The following is a 25951-nucleotide window of genomic DNA, read 5'->3' as shown; positions in this document are numbered from 1 at the left end:
GAGTTGATGCTTATAGTTGGATTCATTCTAACAAAAAAAAATATTAGTTTAAACTGTGCATGTAGAAAATACTGACTTTGTATGTTAGAATAACGAAAAAAAGTAAATTGTCAAAAAAGTGGGGAGAGCAGACCAGCCCAGCCTCCCTGCCCACTCCAACCCACTTCAACCAAGCCTGAAACAACATATCAATTCGTGTTAAAAAAGGTGAATATCTGCATTTCATTAAATTCCAAAGGAGCTCAAATTTATGTGTTCCCCTATTAATTATTTTGTATGCAAGATTCGTTCCCGAATTTAGAATCATGCTTTCAGTCAGAGCAGATATGAATTCATTTTGAAGTGCATCTAGTTTGAATGCAAATGTGGGGTTCCTTCTTTTAATTTCATCAGACTGATTCGAAACCCCTCTCCCAAACTATGCACCTTTGTTTTTATTGATATCTAAATCGGCATATGAATCCGGATATAAATTATATAATGTTTTTTCGTGATCATATAGATATCGATACTAGAAAATGTTTATACTCTTGCCTTTTGCATATCCTACTAATGCATTACAGTAGATTGACACTATCATATCAAATAAAACCTCAACACGAATTTTACTGATTTATGAATACTAACATCTTATCGAATACATTTGAATTTGAACTTTCGACAAAAATTTTCAGAATATATCCATTGTGCCAGATCTACGAAATGAAAATATTCATGAATAAATTACACTCAAGCCTGAAAGCAATTATTATGACATGTTACAGAAACGTTAAAACATACATATGCTATAGTCCTGCAATGCATGCATGCGATTTTTCTGAAGACATGTATTTATGTATTCGTGAATGAAGTTCCTACGCTTAAAACTATCTTGGCCTTTATGCATTTTGTTTTGTGATATTGGTTTACCATTCCTTACACTGCGTAAACGAAGGAAAACTTGGTAAAGGGTGCAATTCTACACCATACAATTAGTGTGCATGCATGTGTTGCAAAGCAAAATGTACATGTAATAACCAGACATGTATCGTCATTTTTCATGGGGCAACAGGAGAAAAAAATGGAAAATTGGATTCTTCAGAATTTCTTGCCATTCAAAATAATAATTAAAAAAGATGAACGAAATCAGCAATAATATAAAACAAAAAACCCAAACAAACCAAGATGTTTTATCCTATGTTCAAATCCTAATGTAGGAGAGTCTTCTTTTACTTTGATTGCTTCAATAATTCCCCCTACACTTCATTTTCTTCCATCGTTGGGGGTGGGATGGGGTGGTTAGAGTCTTCTACTATGAGCGCCTCATAATATCTTCATATTCTTAATTGGTGGTGGTGTGTGCCTTCTACTATTATATCAGAACTTTCAAGTTGGGGAGAGGGGGTCACCCAATATATCTTTTATTAGCCGAGTTGCAACGAAGTTGAACTCGGCTATTGGTTTGGTGATGCGGGCGGGCGGGCGCGGGCTGTTGGGCGTCAACAATTGGTTTCCGGATGATAACTCGAAAAGTTTACAATCTAATCAAATGAAACTTTGATATAGTGTTGGGTACCAGGCAAGGAAGACCCCTTTTGATTTTGGAGAAAAGGGGTCAAAGGTCAAGGACCGAATATAGAATGAAAATTTCAGAAATATTTTGTTTCCGGATGATAACTCAGAAAGTGTAAATCCGAATCAAATGATATTTTAAGATATTGTTGTGTACCAGGTAAGGAAGACTTCTATTGATTTTGGAGAAAATAGGTCAAAGGTCAAGGTCACAGTGACCGAAAATATATTTAAAATTCCAAACAAATTTGGTTTCCGGAGGATAACTCGAAAATTTTTAATTGGAATCAAATGAAACTTGGATATATTGTTGGATACCAGCAAAGCAAGGCCTCTATTGATTTTGGAGAACAAAGGTCAAAGTCACAGTGACCGAATATAGATTGAAAACTTCAGACAAATATGGTTTCTGGACAGTAACTTGAAAAGTTTAAAACTGAAATTAGTTCTTCACAATTATAAATATACCACGTCATTCCTGGCTTTACAATGTATCCCATGAAACTCGGCTCATGCAACCCTGGGTGCATATACTGATTTTTTGCATTACAAAATAACAAAAAATGGATATTGTTATCAAAGGTGGGGGACAGACACTCTTGTCCCCTCCCCTTGATTCTATTTGCTTGATAACGACGCATGGTATGATAAATTCAATTATTACATTTTGCATTTGTACAATTTGCGTCGAGTTCAACGCAGAATGTAATAACGCAAAATGGCATAGATATATATAAGATCTATTGAGCGTCAAATTAGCATAAAATGAAGTAATTGAAAATAACATATTTAAAGATATGTTTAATTTTTAATTATTACGTGCTTTAAATGAATCAAATAAATCTGTATTATCAATTAATGAGAGCAATATTGAGTTACTGTTCTCTTATATTGAATTAACGATATCATTTCTTAATAAGAGCGCAATTATTACAAGATCATCGTTTGAATCTCTCTCTCTCTCTCTCTCTCTCTCTCTCTCTCTCTCTCTCTCTCTCTCTCTCATCCCATACACTCGTACAGTGTATACGCAAATTATCTATGCACAAACAATTTAGGTACCTAAATGATTTTCCTGATTTATAAATCTGCAATACTCTGACCAGTACATCATACGGTATAAGGATTCATGCACAATACAGGGTAAATATTCTACTCTGATACTTCCCCTGATTGAAGATAGCTGATCGGCACGGGCTAAGTGTGTCGCAGTCTGTACAATGGACAATGTTGTTTACTGTTCGAATACAAATGGAGTGTATCGTTTTGTTTCATGGATTATGCTAATAAAGGGAGTTTTATTACTACTTTGAGTATTTTCGACAAGTGTACACGTACATCTTCGGTCCTTTACAGATTTTACGAGTAGACCCAGGTAAATAGTCGTCCGCATTCGATGCTTTTTCATGGAGAGCATACATGACCATGTCTTCTTTATACGTACAGTAGCATTTATGTATTTGCATTTTGCTTGAAATAAGTGTGAATGGTATAGATTTTATACCCTTTGCTTATTCCATTTCATCAATAGATATAGATGAAATATTTCTCCGCGTTTTTGTATAGTTTTGACATATTTATTGCAAATGTACGCACATTCACGTAAAGAAAAGGCATTCTATATTTATTTATCCAAAGCTTTTAGAATGATTTACTACTGTACGATATGTTTATTGTAATTTTGAGCACTGCATGGTGTTTCAAAACGTGATTTCATTTCTTCTTGATGTCCTATCAATTAGTATCGTCGATGTACGTGTTACCCGTCGAAGCTACCCGCACAGGTAAATCGGAGACACTGAAGTGAAGTGAAGCGTAGCAAAACTCGTCCCCTTATATACCATGCGAACCCTGATACATATAACAATAGAATATCCAACTAATATGGCGGATTAGCAAAGAAATATGGCGGACATATAGAATTTTATTATATTTATTAATTCATGTCAGCTTTAAGCATGGTGTACAAGTCCGTAACAGTGAGAGTTCTTTATCGTGCCAAAGGTGACACGATACCTCCATTTTTCAGGCCCTATACAAAAGACTCCTGACTCTCACTTTTAATACTGGACGCTTGGCGAGGAAACAGTCACTGTCTACATTAAACATCTCAGGTTTGACGCTACGTCGGGATCGAAAATCTAACCCGTGAACTCCCGACTGCGAACCGAGGCTCTAACCACGTGGCTACCGAGATTATTACACTCTTCATATACATGAAGTAGAGCTATAATTAGTATACATCTACGGTGCTTACATGGAATGAAGTAGACCAAATGGAGTTTAATGGGAATAAATCTCTATTAAGGCATTCAATGTCTAAGAAAGGATAATAAACAATTTTCATGGATTTAAGGAAGTTAGCATATGGAGAAATTCTGAATATTCATTAAGCATGTAACTTTATCATAATTTTTTTAACGCGTACATTTAATGGCAATTCGTGGTGTAAAAATTCATTTTAAAAATTGAAAAGTTTTGACAACACAATATTTGAAACACAAGATGAATTACATAAATGTTGGTTTTCCGAAATCATTTAAACATTTTGTAGGTATCCCTTTAGAGGGCCTCATGACGTCAGTACAAGTGTCAAGGACAGAAAACATGACATTTCTATTCATATGATGAATACATGGGCATGACTGCATTTTCTAAACTTAATTTTCCCCGTAGATGTCACTTTGCAGAAATGCTACAAATGCCGAAAACGGTGGTTTTGATTAAAAAACGAACCTTTTTGAAAAATAATTCAATAAATTCGATTCAAAACTTTGACTGTAAAATGGAACTCCGAATGTTGTATCAGTTACATTGAAAGTTGTTTCATTGAAAAGATACGAACATGAAGAATGGAGTATGATGCTGGAAACGTGTGTTTATGCAGAGGTTAGTTTACAATCGTGATTTTACATATTTTTCTCTATTAATTTCATTACGTAATGACTGATAGTTCGAATTCCAAGATGGCGGCATGCAAATTAGCCAAATGGTAAGAATTTCTCCATATGGCTCCTGAGCTTTTGAGCACAATTGCGCAGGGAGCTATAACTAGGTATTTACTGGTTCAATATTGGTTCCATTGGTGAAAACATATTAGTTCAAATGTTGTACTTTATTGAATTTGCTTGATATATTTTTCCAAACAGAACACCGATTCTTGAAAATGTTTAAATTAATTTACTTGAAATTTTGTATAAAAATTCAGTATTGTGGCCAATAATTTAAAAATTTGATCTCTAACTCCCACTTTTTAAAGTTCCATTTTAAATTTTAAAACAAGACCTTGAAAATAATGTGAAATTTTAGAAATTGACATTACTCTTGATATGTCCTTTTAAACTCTCATTTGATATCAAGTGCAAAAACGTCATTATTCATTTCCATTACTTGTATTAAACCTTTTCTTTATTTGTATTGTTGTAAGGCATCATTATTGTTCTGTTTTATGTAATGATTGATTTGTGTTGCTTATGTTGTGTTGACACCAAAAGACAAATCAAGTTTAATTGAATAAATCTCGAGTCAATTTAAAGTGCAAAAAGGTCATGTTTAGAATATTGTGGCTCAATAACAAGCATTGTCACTCCAGTTTTTCTTTTTAATTTTCTGATTCTCCTTCAATGTAGAAATCAAAAATACACTTTCCCCAAAAAATTGACATTTCTCCAAATTTCAGATGCGAACCTCTTTAAGAGCCGTTTCTTCCGAACATGTTGTAAGAGTGTGATGAATAGGTTAGGAAGTAATGTATAACTCTGGGGATATGATATACTGGTTGCACTGATCATCCACAATTGTGTAAATTAGATTGTCTGATTGATATATATCGATAAGGAAAGTTTTGCTGCATGTATGATGTTCCTTGAAAAGGATCGCCGCAGTTTGCACTGGTGTTTGTGAGAGTTGTAGATAAAGGCGATACTGTTTCTGCGTCCGACTCCATGGTTCGTAATGTAGAAGAATCACACGCTTTCTCCCCGCCATATAAGCTTGGAGTCGCTGACGAAACTTTGTCGAGATGTAATGCTAAAGGGTGACTACGACTTCAACAAGCTGTACATTGCATTTTCACTTGATTGTCATTTGCTACATGATGAGTTGAGATGTAACATCTTGTACAAATGTTTTTACTTTGTAGAAAGTTTTTTTCTCGTTACGACCAAGTTTTAGCACAAAACGATTTACAGTCATCAATACAGTGGCTTGCCTTATGATAAGGATGACGAACAACACTGTTGTTGTTGTGGTCACAGCTGTATGTATATGCGACAATGTATAACGAAAAGGTATTGAGCAATTTTGAAATCAACATCAATGTTTATTGTTTGAATACTGATGAAAGTGAAATAGACGAATTTCACATCACTGGTAATTGATTAGAAGCTGATCTTTTTGCATTTGGTACTTTTTAAAAGAGTTATCTGACCTTTGTAAAGACAAGAAAAATAAAATTTTCTGAAAATGTGTGTTGTAAATGATTAATTTTATTTCATATTTTCATAAAGAGAACGTGTATGTAACTTTCTAAAAAGAGATTTGTATGAAAATATAATTTCTTTTAAAATTATTTCTCACAGTCTTCAATGTAAAATTCTAGGTAAATCATCAAGCAGTAAACAAAATTTGGAACGTTTCTACGGTGGATTATTTTTATTTGATGAAAATGATACAATGATTACAAAAATCCCATTTACTAAATATGAAATATGGTTGTTATACACTGAATACCTTGATATGGTTGAAATTTGAAAGTTCGACAACTATCTGTTTATTTTCAATCGTTTAATCGAATATTCCAAACCGATAATATATACAACAGGTCGGTACGCATAATGTCATTCATCTACTGAATATTCAATTTGGATATGTCCATTCATCTTACAAACTGATTGCTTTCCTACCTATTGCGTGCACCCATGCCCACATTGCAACTTTTGATCAAGTTATAAAATCATAACACTCTTTTTAGAAATTAAAGTTTCCCTTTTCTTTTGTTTTCGAGATATTTCTGTAGGCACTTGTAGTATGTTTCTCTATACTCCTTGACCTCTGGGTAAAAAACTACTGTTCTCAATTCTTTTAATCTGGAAGTGACATAACCAAACCCTGTCCTCCTTTTAGTATCAGCGTATGCTATTTGACCTCCATATCCTGGATGTCCAAACCCAATCTAATGTGAAAAAGGATAAAAATGCTACTTTTCACAATTGTAAAGATAGCAATTAACATTAGCAGTAAGAGATACCTGAAAATACGTACCAGTTGTCCATTTTCTGTCATAACCATGACTCCACGTCCAAACTGTTCATTTAGCAATCCATCGACACTTTTTCCGAAGGTAAGCGGTTCCTCTAAAACCTTAATCGCCTTCTCTGATAGAAGAATTCCTTTGTCAGTTTTCCCGCCATTGGCGATGATTCCAAAAAGCTTGGCCAGGTTTCTAGCGTTACTGTATCCATTCATCGAAGACTGGGGGATTTTGTTGTACTCCGGGTTATTGAATGATATATCCTAAATATATATAAAAAATTCTTTTCTGCTTGACGTTTATGAAGATATTATTTTTAAAAAAAAAATAGAAATATGTTTTAATGGCATACATTGTAATTATCTAATATGACATCAAAATTTAGAAAATTTTTAGACTGATGAGCCAGAATGCATCATTAGATGGAATTCACAAATTCAAATTGGGGCAGATGTACCGATGGGAGTCTATCTGTTCCAGATCTTGCTCCTTTCATAAAAATTGATTCAGCGTCAAATAATCTATAAATTATCCGGAGCGGTTCAAAATCCAGCGACGACATAGCTTTCCACAGAATGGAATAAAGTGACATTGGTTCATGTCTAGCCATTCTGTAGTACAAGTTGTTTGGAAGACCATGGTATAGTTCTATCCCTAAAACACAAAAATTATAAAGTGAGGAAAATGCAAGTTGTCGCACAAGTATGGTAAAGCCCCTCAATCTTTCGATGATATGTGGTGTTTTAGAGAGAGAGAGAGAGAGAGAGAGAGAGAGAGAGAGAGAGAGAATTCAAAATGAACTTGTAGGTGGAGCATGTGGTATAAGATATTCATACACTGGATCACAAACCAAATTTATCTCCTATTTCGTCTTTAAATATTTGATCCACCCGTCTGTGTTTCGGATCCGCCTTCGTTAATAGGGAGTCAACAAACAACCCATACGTGATGGAGTGGTAGGCGTAACCAGTTCCTAGAAAAGAATTCACAACATCATGACTTTTTAAATTGTTAATTATTTTATGTTTTAATCATTACAGATAAACTCAATTTTAACACAATGTAATGATATCGTTTATCCTCTATGTGGATATATCAAATGAACTTTACTTGTTTTGTTATTTCTACTCTGATCTTATTAACATTCATATGTACCGGGCTTCCAGTATGGCGTCTGTCGTTCTAAAAACTTGTAAACTTTTTCAGGATCGTCAACAATCCACTGTATCGGAAATGTTCCATTTGTGATAGACAAACCTCCCTTTCCAAATAGTCAAAATTCGGAAGATCTAAGTCAAACAATGCAACGTCGACACCTGCTTTCAGTGTCTGTCAATGCTGTATATGATTTTATAGAATTGTTCATTATATAAAAATAACAAGACAACACTTGACCACAACGCTGAAGTGTGCGAGTGCTTTCAACAAATCACAAATAATTTAAGAATTTTTGAAAGGACTGGAATAGAGATGAGGCCTTTTATGGGGGGGGATGCAAGGTGAAGATAACGAACAGTGATTAATCTCATAACTCCTATAAGCAATACAAAATAGATAGTTGGGCAAACACGGACCACTGGACACACCAGAGGTGAGATCAGGTGCCTAGGAGGAGTAAGCATCCCCTGTTGACCGCTCACACCCGCCGTGAGCCCCATATCCTCATCAGGTAAACGGAGTTATCCGCAGTCAAATTCAGTGTGGCAAGAACGGCTTAACAATCGGTATGAAGCACGTCAGACAGCATTTGACCCAATGCGAGGTTGTATTGACGAACTAGATCGTTATAACGACCATAGAATTTGCAAAATGCTGACTTCAATCGAGACTGTTGAAATCCCTGTACCATCAACTTGTTTGTCAGTAGCTTACCTCGATTTAAAAAAAATGACTATACCCAGAACAAGCTCTTGCATATCGAATCAGTTGAGATATATAAACACCATATGCAGGTGATAATGGAATATTGCTACATAAATATGGGAAGTTGACGATGGAAAAGCTGAAATCATCCCGTTTGTCATACAATTGAGTTGTCAGTTTGCCGTTAATGTCTACTTTCAATAAAATATCTAAGTATGAAGCAGAAGTGGACGACTCTGTGGTGTCCTTTATTTCGAGCTCACAGGGATATAATCTCAAGAGTTTTCAAGATATTGTAGCGTTTTCAATTTAGACATTTTCAGTACAACCCATTAAAGTCGCTTTGTCACAAGAAACAAGAAAATATATGCTGGTGGGGATGTAGATGCTCATACAGGAATTTATGTTATATTCCAACCAAAACGCATTCTCACAAGCAACAGGAAAATACTAATTTTTTACTTCGCTAAATTGTTTTCATTAAAACAAATCCCGGGACTATGATTTGAACAACTGAGTTGTATTCTATAATCATCAGGAACCTGTGTATACAGCATAGGAATTAATGACCCAGCTCTACTGGAAAATGCCACAATCTAATTTTCTTATTTCTTAATTATATTTCCCTTGAAGAGGTTGAGACCCCTCTTTTGCACAATTTCAATCCCTTTTGCCCAAGATACTTTATGCTGAAATTGGTCAGGTGGTTCTTGAGAAAATGTTTAAAGCATTGATAGTAAAGCATTGATTTATTTTTTCATGATTTGCGTTATCTTTCCTTGAAATAAGGCGTGGTCTTTCATCTTAACAAACCTGAACCCCTTTTTTATCCTAGGGCGTGTTATGCAAAGGATGACTAGAAATGGTCATGTAAAAGACTTGAAAATGCCACTGATTAAAAAGTATTTATGAAAAGGGGAAGATATAGAACAATGATCAATGTCGGAACTCCTCTAAAGAATACAAAATTAAGAATAGGACAAACACAGACCCCTGGATACACCAGAGGTGGGGTCAGTTGCCAAGAAGAATTAAGCATCCCATCCTTCGTGGAGAGTAAACGACAACGCCGCTGACGAGGACGGACAAGTTTTGATGAGAAAATCTGAAGTGACCATTAGTTTCAGGTACATGTAAACTAAAAGATACCTGATGACTTAGTAACAATTCCACTGTGATTTCTTCTTTGCCATTATTTCCAAATTCTGGCCAATAATACGCCACAGGCTTTTTGTAATCTAACCATCCCCTGCAATACAAAGATTATACTGCATGTATATGTGTGCTTGTGGACAGCCTATGATATGAAATGTGTTCTCTTATAGCTTAAATATGTCCTTAACAGTTGCTTCGATCTTTGTCTTGATTTCTTCTGTTTGAACTTATGGATTTATGATTGATTATGTAAAAGTTATACGGTACCAATTTTGATGCACCAGATGCGCATTTTGACAAATAATGTCTCAAGCCGAAATTTTGGAAATTCGAAATGACAAAAAACTTGTAAGAGCTAAAAGGAAAACTAGAGTGCCAAAAAAAAATGGAGACAAATTCCTCCAAGGATCAGAGCTATGCATGAGGGAGATATCATCTTTAATTTAGTCTCGTGCAACCAAACCCTCTGCCTTTTCCGTAAATATCCGAAGAGCAGAGAGTCTGGTAATGATACACGATAACGTTTGTAACGTCAGAACCAGGCTTACCAGAATTTCGGTATTTAATTTAATTGGTTGATTCAACACACCTTCAAAATAACGACTACCGAAGAAATTTGTAATAGATTGAATTTGCTGTTTAAGCTTAAGGATTTACAACTAGAGTGTTTATAAAACTTTTGTAAAAGGAAAGGATTTATTTGCTGTTCTACCGACGGGAAATGGTAAAACCGTTTTATCAAAATTACTTTAGGAGGCAAAAGTGAAAGTACAATTTCCAGCTGACAAAGAGCGTAATTTTTTTATTGTACAGGTAGTAATGATTTTCCCATTAGTATCGTTAATGAAGGATCAACTAATTAGCATCAAATTTCGGAATTGACTGTTTATGTCAGAGAGAATCCAACGGAAACTAAATTAGCGCTCCCTAGCGGTAACAGTTATCATCGCGTGTCTTTACCAGACTCTCTGCTCGTCGGAGATTTACGGAGACAGCCGAGAGTCTGGTTGAACGAGACTATCCTTAATTTTGAAATGAATTTCTAAATTTTAACATTGCAATTAAATATAGATCCGTATTTTCAAGCTAGTAACGAAGTACTTAGCTAATGGGTTGTAGAGACCCTCGGATACTAACAATCCACCAGCAGAGGCTATCTTTTTTGGATAAATTTAGCTATATAACATACATGTAACAGCCTGTGATATGATTGTTGTCTTAGATCGTCATCACAAAATTATCGCACATGTCAACATACTGTACCTCAATTCACTTAACCTGGCCTAATCAGTGTTAATGTGAGGTTTATTCCATGTGCCCGTTTGTAATTTAATCAAGTGCATTCAGATAAGAATGATCAAACATCCAATATTCATCCCTTTAATACAAGCAATTCCCCGAATTTGAAATGTCCATCTCAAAAATGAGCTCTATCTTTCTCTGACCAACAGAGAGAAAATAATTATTTGAAACATCGACCGGAATTTTCGTGTAACCATACATGTATCTATCGACAAACGGTGTTGCTATCAGAGTGATAATTCCTTTGTTTGTGTAAGGTTCCGCCCAGTCAAACTGGCTTAAGAATACCTTCTACAATGTTCTATCCCAGTTCCCTACAATGTTCTAACCCAATTTCTTACAATGTTCTATCCCAGTTTCCTACAATGTTCTATCTCATTTTTTCTAACAATATTCTAGTCCGATTTCTAACAAATGTCCTATCCCAATTTCTTACAATGTTCTATCCATGTTTCCCACAATATTCTAGTGCAGTTTCTAACAAAGGTTTAGTACAATTTCTAACAATATTCTAACCCAGTTTCTAACAATGTTCTACTCAAGTTTCCTACAATATTCTAGTCCACTTCCCTACAATGTTCTAACACAATGTCTTACGATCTTCTAGCTGAGTTTCCTGCGATGTCCTAGTCCATTGCACAGGCCTCTTTATCATTGTTGTATACATCAACTTTTTCATTTTAAGTTTATTCATATATCACAGAAACGACAGTAAACTCTAACACTAATTTTGCAATTCATGAAAATTGCATCGAAGCAATGCTCACGTGTCCATATTTTCCAAATAGCTTAGACACAAGTAATGCTTGGTATCTTCTCTTTATACGCTAATGAAGTATATGCCAGAGTCAGGTTTTTTTTCACACGAAGGTGTATACTAGTAATTGTTTACTTAAATAGAATTCTAAACATAGCTGTAAATGAATGTAAAAAATATATTACTTTTGTTTCCTTTGAAAATTATCTTTGACGTGTCTTTTATTAATGGTTAATGAAAAAGTTCCAAGCAATGTTTCCCTGTTGACGCATTTATGGAAACGTGCTCTTTTTCTAGTGAACTTAGAGGTTGACGTGTTTCTCCTTAATCAGTTATATCACAATCATCACTATTCTCCTTAATGAATTTTATCACAATCATTGTTGGGACATTGGGTTGGTGCATTGGCATTTTTCGTGACATGAGAAACATTTTGATACTCTTGGTGAAATAGCCTGCTAAAACTTTTGATACTCTATATGAAAAATCTTACTGACTAAATGTTTCTAGGTCAGAATTTGTTTTTGATTAAGCGAAACCTTAATGTAGGTACCTGTTCAGAAATACTAATGTGACCATGAAACCCTGTATCGTGATTCGTCCATCAGGTGATAAGTTCTTACCTTTCTACAAACAGTGCCACTACCAAAGCAGTAACTCCCTTAGTTGTGGAGAATATGATGGACAATGTGTTCTCTGTCCAGGGTCTTTTAGTGGTCACATCTGCGAATCCTCCCCAAATGTCTACAACAGGCTCTCCCTCGTGGAAAATTGACAGCGATGCTCCCACCTCGACTCCTGTGTTTAAGTTCTTCCTAGTAAGACAAAGTATGTTAAGACCTATACATTAGTTCAACGTAGAAATCGTTTAAAATAGAAGCATCGTTTTTCTGTATGGACACTTGTATACTTTCAGAGGTGTTCTATCATACAAATATTAGCTGTGGGTGGTTTAAAAGGCTATCTCAATGCTGGAAATTATGTGACATATGAGGAAAATATGATCGTTCTCTGAAACTACTGGGCCAAAACTTAAAATATCCCAACATTTAGATTTAAGGTCCGGTTGAAGTTTATCAATATCTTAGGTTTGAAATACAAAGGCCTGTATTTTAGTATAACAATCATATCGAACATTTTATAAATTATCATAAACAAGAGGCCCTCACAAAATCGGATCAAATCTCAGGGCTTAAACGTTTTCAATCAAAGAAGTCCGTGTGGCATTCAATTAGACTTTCCAAAACTTACCTGAATTTGTCCACCACGTCTTTAAAATCAGGATGGAAATGTCCACCAAATGGTACGTGCAGTTTCTGACTGTTCTTCACTGTGTACACGTAAATAACAACAGACACAGCAACAACAAACGACGATAGCTTTAAAAGGGCCATAGTGTAACGGCGTACACATACAATGGGTGTATACTTACAACGGAGTATCTCGCGCTTCGAGGAGATAACAGTAATAAAAGATAAAAAGTAATAACGAGATAAAAGGTCGTTATCTAAGGGTTACTGACTCAATATCGCGACATATACCCACTCGAGGTCGTTAAAGTAAATTTACGGTGGTCTTTAAAATATATGAAATTTATGTAAAGCATTGGATTGATTTATCTAATAAATGAATTCAGGTTTGGTTTGTAAGTCAATCATGGTTCTTCTAAAGTGACTGTTTGGTGGTTTGAATTTCATGCTCGGTTCGCCTTAGAGCTCAACGACCCCTATATTCTGTCAATAACCCATAAATAACGACTTTTTTATTTTATACCCATCAAGATAAAGAACTATTCAATTCAGGCAGTAGGTCAAATGTCTTGCGGCTGGTTGTGCTGTATATTGAAGTTTAATTTTAGGAAACAGCTCCTCTAGTTAAATTTAAAATACCCTAGCTATATATATATATATATAGTCGTTGTGGCAGAGTGGACTTACGCACTGGTTTGCTAGGCGGTGGGTGCCGCATGTCGCTGGTTCGACCCCGGGCTGGGGCGAAAATTTTCAGTACCTAGTTGTGATTATTTAGTGCTTTATATATATATATATATATATATATATATATATATATAAAAGCACAAAAACCCAACAACACCCTACTTTCTTAAAGTGTCGGATCTGAGAAGATACAAGGCCAGTAAAGAAATTTATAAAAGCACTGAAAAGGCCACGACACTGTTGGTTATTTAAAACTCAAGTTTTCGACGCAACCCGCGCCTTTATCAAGAGACATAAATTACATAAACAAATAACACACAAAAACGACAAGTATCGATAAACTACATTGGTGAGAAGAGTGATACACTATTGTACTGAGTGATAAAAATGGTGGTGGTTACGTTGTAAAGCGTGTTTACTGACTATGGTTTAGAGAGTTTGTACCATGGTCGGGTCGGGATGAAAATAAAATTATTCTTGAAAAATTACAGAAATCAGAAAAATTTAGAGGGAAATCTTACAAAACAATGTGATTATGGAATAAAATAGTGGGAAGATAATGATATGGAGTGATTAAGTTCAAAACAATATTAGGTAGTCCGTACCATTGATGATTCGGATATGGTGAACAGCGAAAAATAATGATTGCCAGAAGAACACGATTAAACAACAAACAGAGTCAATCAAAGGACACTGATCTAGCATTAAAATCAACAATCGAATAGGTGAATGGGAGAGAAGTCTAAGGAAAAAGATTCAATAATATTTTTATTTTTCAAGGTAATATATTTTTCAAGGTCAGACAAATTGAAGCCGCATTCTAGAAATTCTGATATCCCAACATAAAGAGCTATGCGAATCCGAATTTATGTTGATTTATAATAATGTTTTACTATAGTTTAGAGGTCTTAAGATGATATATTAATAAAATACTAGTCTTCAAGGTCAATACATTTTTTTCCTTATTATCATCCCCCCCCTTTTTTATTTTAAAATTTTAAAAATGAGAGGGAGAGAGGGAGAGAGAGAGAGAGAGAGAGAGAGAGCTATAAAATTTCATAATTGTAATGATTTCTTATGATGTTCTAACATAATTAGGAAGTATTGAAGGTCAAACAACAATCGCAATCCTGGGAATCCTCGCTATGGCTAAACAAGGAACTCAAGGTTAAATAAAGGAACTCAAGGTCAGAGCCTTGAAACCGGGGAAACGAATTGTATTTATATTAATCAAACAAAATAAGATATCTTATCGGGTGAATTTTGGCGATTAGGCTATGGAAACTGATTTTAACTAAGGATTTATCCTGGATTCATGCGCGTGAAATCATTCCAATTATTCATTCCACCTGGACGGAATGATTTCAAACGGTGCATCCAGGATTTTTCCGTGCTCTTTCTCTCTGCATCGGTCCATAATGGGTTATGATCAATATATATATATATATATATATATATATATATATATATATATATATATACACGATGTAAGGTGAAGATAACGAACAGTGATCAATCTCATAACTCCTACAAGCAATACAAAATAGATAGTTGGGCAAACACGGAACCCTGGACACACCAGAGGTGGGATCAGGTGTCTAGGAGGAGTAAGCATCCCCTGTTGACCGGTCACACCCGCCGTGAGCCCCATATCCTGATCAGGTAAACGGAGTTATCCGCAGTATGTATATATCTCGTAATTACGACTTTTTATCTTTTTATTACTTTTATCTCATTATTACAACTTTCCTAATTAAGACTTTCCATCTCGTTATGACTCTGTTCTTGAGTCGCAAGAATCATTGCGATTTCTAATTATGTTCATTACTTTTCATCTCGTTATTACGACATCTCTTTAATGCGTTTTCGATCGCAAAAACTGAAGCCACGTAAATTTTTTAAGAGTTTACAAGATATATTCATTAGATTCTTTTTGTGTGTGATATTCAGGTGATCGTTTAAATCCATTGGCTTCTTGACAAATTCTACAGGAATTTGTTACTTATGAGTATAATCCCAATTATTACACCGGTTTATTGTCCCCCACCACAATGCAGCAGGGGACATAGAATTACCGTTGTCCGGCGTCCCACTTGACTTTATGGACGCAATTCCTCCAAAACTGCTCAATGGATTTTGTTCCAATTTTGTAGGATTGTTAGTCACCATATGTAGTTGATCATATTGCGCCGTTATTTTGATTCAACAAATGTTACAGGAGTTACGGGATTACACTATAATGACACTTTGTGGGTGCAACTCTTCAGAAATCGATCATCAGATTTTTTTTCAAATTTTGTTGCATTGTTAGTCACCTTATGTAGTTGATATTGATCACTGTTTGCTGTCTTCGCCTTTCATTGCGCCGCCATTTTGCATCGACAAATTTTACAGGAATTATGGGACTTCGTTAAATTTATACATTCTACAATTAGGAACCCTTTGTGGATGCATCTCCTCAGACGGCTCTACGGATTTTGTTCAAAATTTTGCAGGATTGTCAGTCACAATATGTAATTCATCATATTCCACCGCAATTTTGATTCTACAAATGTTACAGGATTTATGGGACTTTTGTGCTTCAACTTCTTTGCGGCGGTTGGGGACATATGGCTACGCGTAGCAGTCTTGTCTCTGTTGTATGTGTAGTATACTTTAAGATATTCACAGAAAAGACACATACACGTAGAATGTAAATGAAAGATAAAGATAACGAACAGTGATCAATCTCATAAATCCTACAGTACCAACCAGACCCAACCTGACAGAAAGCAGTCTCAGATCAGACCCGGGGACTGCTTTCTGCTTTCAGTCCCAGGGCAATCCTGCAGCAGTCCCACAGCAATCCCAGTAAACAAACCGAAATGCAGTCCAAGCGATCCCAGCAGTTCCAGTAGGCGGGGTTAAAATAACTAGTGGGAGGAGCTAAGCCGACAGTCAGATTATCAATAAATATTGTCGATAATCGCTGGAGCGCGTCAATACGGTAGTCAAAATCGAAGATAAATGACTTACAATGTAATTAAAGAGAAAAATAGCACATTATAACGTAATCAGCATATATTCAAAATACTTGTGTGACACTTTTTCATGAATTTATAACAAAATGATAGTTTATGAATACGAGTGAAATAAGATACATGCAGGGTTTATAAGTCTGATAACCACAATTTCACAACGTAAACTCAATTGACGTCCATGTTCTGTCAAGCAACTTTGTTGCTCTTCTTTTTTTTTTCTTTTTTTTTTTAATATTTCATACATGTGAAGTGTATCTTGGGTTCTGAAAATTGTGAAGCATAATTATATTTATTTCTTGACTGGGTTATTGAAATAAATGTCTTTAAAGTCGCCTAAATGATTTATTCACTTATCATCTATATTAAACTAGCAAAAACTTCTTTCCACTTACGTGTACACCTATTTTTAATTTGTAAATGATTGGTTAGATATGGGTTACGTATTGCCAGCATTGTAAAATTGTTTAATTTCACTATAATATTTAGAGAAATATAAATAATTATATGTACATGTTGTTTTAACTTGAAATCGAAGGTATGGTGTTTGTAAAGTGCATCTTCCCGAATAGACGTGTCCAAAGCGTCCCGTCCATTTCGTTGCACCCGATCATTTATGCTGCAGGAAGCATTGTACCTCTTCAAAACTTCCGATATTCCTTGTCTGGATACAAGAACATTATTTTCTCTGTTTATGGATTCGCGTATTTGGGAATTATTCAGTCCATTATCTTTCATCAAAATTATCCGCCGCCGAATGTAGGGAGATATTCTTGTTATTCTATTTCCATCCATTATTTTCTCAAGTTCACTAGTGAAGGTGCGTCAGTAAGCGGTGAAAAAACTACTGAAGTGATTTGTGTATATTCTGAATATACGGTGGGCGGGGCTTTCTTGTCAATCATAACATCACGTGATTCATTCACGCTTGGCTGAACAAAGCTGTCCCAGAAAGCAGTCCCGGGGACTGCTGGAACCGCTGGGACTGCTTTCTAGAGCAGTCCCAGGGCAGTCCCAGAGCAGTCCCACTTTTTGAGAGAACAGTCCCAGAGCAGTCCCCGGGACTGCTTTCTGGGACTGCTTGGGTGTCAGGTTGGGTCTGGTTGGTACTGTATAAGCAATACAAAATAGATTTTCGGGCAAACACGGACCCCTGGACACGCACGCAGAACAAGCTTTTGCGTATCGAATCAGTTGAGAGATATAAACACCATATACAGGTAATAATGGAATATTGCTACATAAATATGGGGAGCTGATGATGGAGAAGCTGAAAATAATCCTGTTTGTCATACAGTTGAGTAGCCAGTTTGCCGTTAATGTCTACTTTCAATAAAATGTCTAAATATGAAGCAGAAGTGAACGACTGTGTGGTGTCTTTTATTTCGAGCTCACAGGAATATTTAATACAAAACGATTCCTTAACAGCTTAATTGAGTAATAATTTCATATTTCACCAATGTGTCTTAAGAACAAATTTAGCTTTAATTAGTTTTGGTTTATTCAAATTAAAACAAATTCCCCCATCCCCCTTTTGTTAATCACGAATGCAAATTGTACCCACAATTCCCCAGATGATGTTTGATTTCCATGTATAGCTCTGATACGGTTGACTGCATGCCTACAAGTGGTGTCAAAGGGAGACCCCTCAGTCTTCCACTTTCTTCCAATAGCTGCAACTAAACCTCCAATCGACACCCTGCGCTAAAATATCAAATCAATTAAAGATATAACGATTACAAGCATATACGAGTAATTCACGAACTGAAATAATCTCCCATTGCCAAACGCTCGGCATCAGGTGTGAATGTCACGGGTTCTCGAAGATGCCCTTAAAACGGATGTCCCGTGTCTCAGTAGGTGTGGCACGATAAAGACCCCTCCCTGCCCAATGGCCGCAAGCACCGAGCATATGCCTAAATTTGCAGCTCTTCATCGGCAATGGTAACGTCTCTATATGGGTGAAAAAACCTCGAGCGGGACGTTCAAAAATAAACCACCAACCAACCACATGTTGATTCGATATAAGTCCTCCACATCTGTTTCATATTTGGTTGTTTTGATGAAAGCTAACAACTCAATTTTATGACAAACGGGATCGGGATGACTCCAGCTTCTCCATCGTCATTTTTTTCATCATCACTTGCTTATGGTGTCTGCGGGAGTTATCACCCTGCAATGGACGATTCTCGGTATACACTATTTATCTCTAGAAGTAAGTGATAACAAATTCTACCTATTAAAAGTCATATTTCCTGCATTTCATTTTAGTATGTCAAATTTATTTTCTGTTGTATGTGTCCCTTTACCCAGAAGTCCGGGGTCCCTTAATAGATATTCACAAACTGCTCAGTCGATGGTGAAAATTTACGTGAAAATATTGTAATAAAGATGGGTCAATCTAATTTTATGGAAATTACTCGGTAAATTGATGCATCAAACCATCCAATACGTGCAGTTAAAATGGTCGATTTATTCATTGTTTTTCATCAGTTCTGGGCGTTCGCATTAGACGCCATGCGAGAAACATATACCAAGAAAGTTTGTAAAGTTAGTTTCATTTTTAATGTAAATGTACAATACCACAGTCAATCAGCTTAAGATAGTCTGGAAGAACACCGTATAAATATATTTACTAGAAAATAAAATGTTTTAAAATCATACTTTGATCCATAGAAATAATGAAAACATCTCGTTTAATGTACATGTATTCAAACTAATCATAGTTCATTTCCTGCATAAATTAATCAGATGTTGTTGGGTTTTTTTTAAATCACCTTTACTTCAAACTTTTTACATATTAATATACCATTTGAATTGTTATCAAAATCTCTCTCGTTCTTCTCTCTCTCTCTCTCTCTCTCTCTCTCTCTCTCTCTCTCTCTCATAGTCCATTTCCTGCATAAATTAATCAGATGTTTTAATAAAAATCACCTTTACTTCAAACTTTTTACATACTAATATATCATTTGAATTGTTATCAAAATCTCTCTCTCTCTCTCTCTCTCTCTCTCTCTCTCTCTCTCTGGAGATTCGTATTGCCCGGTAATGAATTGTTGATGACGGTATCACCGCTTTCCTAAATATTCACTTCATCCAATAATTTTGTTAATGTCTGTTCCAGGGCATTCCTTTCTTTTTCCATTTTTGCTGTAAAATATTAAAACAATCTTATTTTGTATCGTATCATTTCACCTCTCAAACTGGTTCATTAAAGATATTTAGTAAGGAATGTATCATATGAGTTATATATGTAAAGCGGAGAGAAATTGATACATTGATTAATTGCTAATGTACGCCATGTTGATGATATGTACATGTATATCTGTGTGAACTGACATTCCATTTTGTCTCTTTGCGCACCTTTCTCAGTTAGTACCCTCAAAACATCCTCCAAAGAAAATCCTTTTTCCAACACTGTATCTGTGTCTTCGAGTAGTTTGTCAACAAGCACATTCAGAACTGCAACGGAAATGTGTATGGTAAAAAAAACGGCTCACCAAAGAATTACATATATTAGGAGCTACGTTTGCCCTTTGAATTGACCACCAACGACTGAAAGGAAAATTTACTTCATAATGGAAGGGGGTGTATATACTACTTTCTGATGGACGCTATTTTCAGAAAACTACGGGTGATTCTTATATATGTCGTACATGTAATGAATCTTCGAATGTTGCCCAAATTTTGTACATGTTTGTATTGTTTATCATTCCGCGACGTAAGCGATTTCGTTAAGAGGACTCATTTTCTTGGTTTTATTTGAAAGTATGTTTATATTGTTTCTCTGTTTATATCGACCTGGATGTTTGATTTTATACAAACACTTAAAATTACGTTTTCCATAACAAAGAAACCTGGCGCTAAATACATTGTAATAAGCATCATGACGTCGTCGTACAAGAAATCATATTGTATTTTTGAAAGAGCGTACAGGAAAATGTGAAGATAAAGAACAGTGATCAATTTCATGAATACCAAGTATTCATTGCGAGAAAGGCAAACACGGGCCCCTGGAAACATCAGAGGTGGGATCAAGTGCCTGGGAGGAGTAAGCATCCCCTGTCACATCCGTCGCCGTGAGCCCCATTTCTTGATCAGGTAAGCCGTGTAATTTGCAGCCAAAATCAGTATGTAAAGAACTACTTAACAGTGGGTATGAAACACGTAAATTCCACCCCTTAAAGGATTCAAAGAATTAAAATACCCTACCTTCATGTGTTCCGTGACATGTACATTTTAAAACATGTAGTAAACTGGAGCAACCTATTATTGGGTCAAATGTTTTCTGATGTGTTTCATACCGATTGTTATACCGTTCTTGGCACACTGATTTTGATTGTGGATGGCTCCGTTTACCTGATCAGGATATAGGGCTCACGGCGGGTGTGACCGGTCAACAGGGAATGCTTACTCCTCCTAGGCACCTGATCCCACCTCTGGTGTGTTCAGGATCCGTGTTTACCCAACTATCTATTTTGTATTGCTTATAGGAGTTATGAAATTGATCACTGTTCGTTATCTTCACCTTTCATTCTAAACATGTACATGTAGTAAACTGGAGCAGATGTTCATCATTTTGAAACCTCCCCTATAAAAAATTACGGAAATATTTTTTATTTTAATTGCACGATTTCATCATTAAAGGTTATTCTATTATAAATCCAAGTTTGCATAATATTTGTCTTAGATAATCTCTGTCTTAGAAATAAATTACTTTTGTACCTCCATAATATTTTCTATATAACTTACGATTTTCTCTGAATGTGTTTCTGTGTGCTTCAACTGTGTTTTCTGAAAATGAAAATAACAATACTTTGATACCTAATTTCTGTTTGATATAGGGATGAATTCCAAACTAACCTCTTAAGAAGATTTGTATGTGTACTTTGCTACAATACAATGATTTCAAGGAATATATTAGATAAAATACCATATTACCTTTCTACAAAGAGGTGTAATATAAACTATTATTTGTTTATTCTCAGTCCTCATCTTCTTACTTTGGTTCCGATTAGATGTAAATAATTCTAAAATGATTCAACTTTAATCCTATTACTCCTATCTAATAGGAGACAGATTGGGAGGTTTTCGTCTTTTAAAGAAAATTCAAGATATCGGGGTTTTTTCGTACTTCTTTTCATCTCTAAGCCTTTTGAGTGATATGATATAACTTTATTTGTAATAAAAGGAGATAGCGCAGGATTTTTTATTCTTTTCGAAATATTTGAGAAGATATATCGGTTTTGAAGGAGATGTGAAAGGCTCGAAATATATATGTATTTCAACACTACTTTTCCTTATCTCAAATCAATGAAAGAGGGTTTAGAATGTTTAGACTTTTCGAGATTTATTTCTCATAGGTTTCAATTGTAATAACTAAGATCATGGCATTTCAATTTCTAGACATTTGTTTCGTAAAAGTATCAAATTTAAATGCTAACGACCAGCTTGTTATAGGAATTCATAGATCAAATCTCTTGAGCTGAAAATTAATTTGCCTACCTATGTGTCGATGTAGCGTTCTTTTAAACGTTTACATAATCTGTATCTATATACCTTGTATAGATAAATCATAAGCTGAAACATCAATGCAACTTACCAGCTTCTTTAATCCGTCCAAAACCACCTCTCTCATCTTAAAAAGAAGCAGGTTCAGGTATTACTTGCCATATATTCAACTAACGTATTTGTATTAAATCAAAATCATCTCAATATAAACGTTTGCCTTAACGAACTACTGAGAATGACAAATTCCATAGCTTGCGAAATAATATTTGAATGTGATATACAAATAAAGAATATTACATATATAAATCCTATATATTTTGTACCTTTGTGTTCTGTGTTTGATCTCTGGGACATAAGAGACGCTAGCTGTTTCAATTGGTCCGATTCTTCAACAGCTTTTTCAGGTAACGGTTGATCCAAAAAGTTTCCCAACTGCGCAGGCGCTACACCAGGGGGGGATAGAGACATTCAAATTAAATCATGAGTTTTAAATTCAATCCTTACCGTACTTAATACATCAATATATGGTACTATACTTCAAGTTCTGATATCTGACAATTCGTATATTGCGAATAGAAATTCCTATTTATTTTCCTGAGAGGTGGCGATCTGTACCTTTTTCGGTTTTCACAGACTCTTCAAATGCTTCTAGATTTTGGTCTTTTCCCTTCATTTCATTCTCTAGCGCTGTTTTTAGTTTCTATAAATAGAATACATATACATTTTTCTCCTTTTAAAATGAAAAATACTGGGAAAATATAACAATATATCATAAAATTTGAATGTAAAATATCTTGTTTTGATCACTTTTTAACCTTATGACCAATATGGCATCTTTTCTCATGCAACATTTTTGATGAATGATACAACGAATTTCAAAGCATATCTTCAACAGCAGTAAATATTTATAGCAAAATTGATTCCTGAATCTTGCTTTTCATATGATTGTCTGTCCAATCAGATACCTGGATTTTCCCAATGTTTGAACACTGCGTCAAACGTTCTATATTGAAAGCAAATTGATATTTCCGTTTAGAGAATTTGTTTTATTCGTATAAAACACCCGTTTAAGGAATTTATGAGTCAGTCTACCTTTAAAACAGCGATTTCCTCTGGTGATAACGATGGTGGCGTCGGTAGATTTGTTTTTTCGGGCAGTTTAGGTGGTGTCATATCAGCTTCCTTGACAACTGATTTTGTTTGGACACTGTCGGAGGAACCTTTCCTATTATTTTCATTCTTGATGTCATTCAACTAAACATTAAGAATAATCCCCACTATAAATGTATGTATCTTGTTAAATGGCAAAAATAAAGAAATAAACAAGAACACTGGTGTAAGATATATTGACGTATGGAGAGAAATCTGTTCTGTTATTCATTATCATACTCAAGTATCCATGTTTTCACGTGTAGAATATATTTGACAGAATTCATGATATGAAGTAAAAGTCTCAGACATGTTATTAAAATCAGGTTGGTCAATACTTACCAGGTCGCGAAGCTGGGATATCTACAATATGAAAGGTGACAATAACGAACAGTGATTACAAAATTAAGCGTTGGGCAAGAAGGCGTAAACATCCCCTGTCGACCTGTAACACTCGCCCTGAGCCCCATTTTTCGATCAGGTAAACGGAATACTAGTAATCCGAAGTCAAAATCAGTGTGTAAAGAACGGCTGAACAATTGGTATGAAACACATCAGACCATAGAATTTGTACACTTGCCCTTTAGTGTAACACATATTCCATCGTTATGGTAAAGATGCTGAATTCATGGTAAAGATGCTGAATTTGTGGTAAAGCTGTTAAATTCATGGTAAAGATGCTGAATTTATGGTAAAGCTGTTAAATTCATGGTAAAGATGCTGAATGTATGGTAAAGATGCTAAATTCATGGTAAAGATGCTAAATTCATTTAGGGTTAATTACATGGATAAGCTAAGCATGTACTTATCAAATCTCCTTAAATGATAAATAAAGTTACATGGAAATAAAGTTGCAAACAGCGACTACTTACCTTCGCATCGAGGCCTTGAACCTATTAAAATATTATATACATTGAACAATAATTCATTCTCCTTCACTAACGATAAGTATCTCATATACCGAAACAAGCACCGTACAAAACATTAAGACATGGTGAGCATTTAATGAATGATGCTGATTTTTACATATATACGATTTTATTCTCATTTGATCGCACATAAAACCATAAAAATATTTCAGACTGATAACCTACCTTTTCATTTAGTTTATTTTCATCTGAAAATAAAACGAAACTCTTATGTAACATGACCTTTGTTTTGAATATCTAGCCTTTCAATGAAGAGAAGAAAACCACATGTTACTCTACCTTTTTGATTGCGTAGAACAGCAGCGTATGAATATCCAAGAAAAAGTACAACACTAATAAAAAGAAATCTCGACATATTGCTCCGATTTTCCACACGGTGTTTCTTCGAAAAATCACAACGTTTTTCTGTAATATGCGTTTTATATTACACCCAAAATACCGGTGAGTGTGACGTAACGTGTCGACGTTCAACCCTCTATTTACACCGAAGAGCAAAATCACACACCCACTTCCGAATACAGTTATCAGTTTATTGCCACCCCGTGCGTAAATGCCTGTTATCTTTGACAAAGAAATAAAATGATAAGGGGCAACTCCCAAAATCAGCTTATCCTCATGGTCCTATTACGGTGATATATACTTGAACCAATTCCTCATTTAATTTTTAATTTGCAATCTTTTACTCACTACTCTTCGTAGTTTCGCATTAGATGATTTATTAGATTTTATTTTTAAGTAGAAGAAATCCCCATTAAATATTGTGACCTATCAACTTTAATCAAAAGACGCATTTCGCATTATTTAAACCATATTGATTTGATTGAGGGAAACACTGGAATTCCTAAAGTGATGTTACCCAATCCTTAGACATCAGGCTACACATTTTCTGATCGTCCCTACCCACTTTGTATGTTTTCCTATTCGTCTAGACAACGCGGGTATTTTGGGAAGTGTTTGTTTAAATGGTAGCCTCTGTCATCTTGGTAATAAATTATATTTAAATGCGATGAATAAAGGGGGGGGTAATCTTAGGCTATTATCTTGTGGTTTAAGCTACATTTGTATTATTGAAATAGAAATGTTGGACAATTTAATTTTGTCAAATTACATAGGATAACGCTGTTTTGTTTCCTTATAGATCAAGTATAGAATTCTGTTAGCAGGAGTTTATTAGAGATGAAGTATAGAATTCTGTTTAGCAGGAGTTTATTAGAGATCAAGTATAGAATGCTGTGTAGCAGGAGTTTATTATAGATCAAGTATAGAATTATTCTGTGTAGCAGGAGTTTATTATAGATCAAGTATAGAATTCTGTGTAGCAGGAGTTTATTATACATCAAGTATAGAATTCTGTGTAGCAGGATATTACTCTAGATCAAGTATAGAATTCTGTGTAGCAGGAGATTATTAGAGATCTAGTATAGAATTCTGTGTAGCAGGAGTTTATTAGATATCAAGTATAGAATTCTGTGTAGCAGTTTACTCTAGATCTAGTATAGAATTCTGTGTAGCAGGAGTTTATTAGAGAT

At 35.1% G+C, this 25951-nt stretch overlaps 2 protein-coding genes across 5 annotated transcripts; both read right to left on the bottom strand.

Annotated features, from left to right (window-relative positions):
• Positions 1–6185: 6185 nt before the first annotated feature.
• Positions 6186–13350, bottom strand: LOC125646479 (beta-lactamase domain-containing protein 2-like). The gene is made up of 8 exons (XM_048872803.2): positions 13131–13350; positions 12503–12694; positions 9815–9914; positions 7958–8063; positions 7653–7775; positions 7260–7456; positions 6814–7065; positions 6186–6724 (listed from the first exon to the last, which is right to left on the bottom strand). Exons 1-8 carry the CDS (start codon positions 13271–13273, stop codon positions 6527–6529), a joined length of 1311 nt encoding a protein of 436 aa, XP_048728760.2. The 5' UTR covers positions 13274–13350; the 3' UTR covers positions 6186–6526.
• A 6025-nt stretch (positions 13351–19375) lies between these two features.
• LOC125683792 (uncharacterized) lies at positions 19376–25334 on the bottom strand. Of its 4 annotated transcripts, XM_048925259.2 has the most exons (11): positions 24702–25301; positions 24588–24610; positions 24366–24386; positions 23836–23856; positions 23437–23598; positions 22960–23044; positions 22668–22787; positions 22436–22471; positions 21586–21627; positions 20197–20295; positions 19376–19983 (listed from the first exon to the last, which is right to left on the bottom strand). In XM_048925259.2, exons 1-11 carry the CDS (start codon positions 24775–24777, stop codon positions 19913–19915), a joined length of 756 nt encoding a protein of 251 aa, XP_048781216.2. In that variant the 5' UTR covers positions 24778–25301; the 3' UTR covers positions 19376–19912. The 4 variants fall into 4 exon arrangements, with proteins under 4 accessions (XP_048781216.2, XP_055997411.1, XP_055997413.1 ...); XM_056141436.1 differs by having other exon boundaries at positions 19376–20295; positions 24702–25334; XM_056141438.1 differs by lacking the exons at positions 23836–23856; positions 24366–24386; positions 24702–25301 and having other exon boundaries at positions 24559–24612.
• Positions 25335–25951: the final 617 nt, after the last annotated feature.

The sequence above is a fragment of the Ostrea edulis genome, chromosome 6, assembly GCF_947568905.1.
Source record: "Ostrea edulis chromosome 6, xbOstEdul1.1, whole genome shotgun sequence".
NCBI classification, from domain to species: Eukaryota; Metazoa; Mollusca; class Bivalvia; order Ostreida; family Ostreidae; genus Ostrea; species Ostrea edulis.
This window is presented reverse-complemented; position numbering and strand designations above follow the sequence as displayed.

What these genes read in the sequence shown, in the direction of transcription:
- LOC125646479 (XM_048872803.2), bottom strand. Translation starts at nt 13,273, where the DNA reads ATGGCCCTTTTAAAGCTATCGTCGTTTGTTGTTGCTGTGTCTGTTGTT. An exon ending in GTGGCACTGTTTGTAGAAAG is followed by an intron (nt 9,915 to 12,502) that starts GTAAGAACTTAT and finishes TTTGTATTGCAG; the next exon opens with GGGATGGTTAGATTACAAAA. An exon ending in TGACAGAAAATGGACAACTG is followed by an intron (nt 6,725 to 6,813) that starts GTACGTATTTTC and finishes TTTTCACATTAG; the next exon opens with ATTGGGTTTGGACATCCAGG.
- LOC125683792 (XM_056141436.1), bottom strand. Translation starts at nt 24,777, where the DNA reads ATGTCGAGATTTCTTTTTATTAGTGTTGTACTTTTTCTTGGATATTCA. An exon ending in AGGAAATCGCTGTTTTAAAG is followed by an intron (nt 23,045 to 23,436) that starts GTAGACTGACTC and finishes TTCTATTTATAG; the next exon opens with AAACTAAAAACAGCGCTAGA. An exon ending in TGGACGGATTAAAGAAGCTG is followed by an intron (nt 21,628 to 22,435) that starts GTAAGTTGCATT and finishes TTTCATTTTCAG; the next exon opens with AAAACACAGTTGAAGCACAC.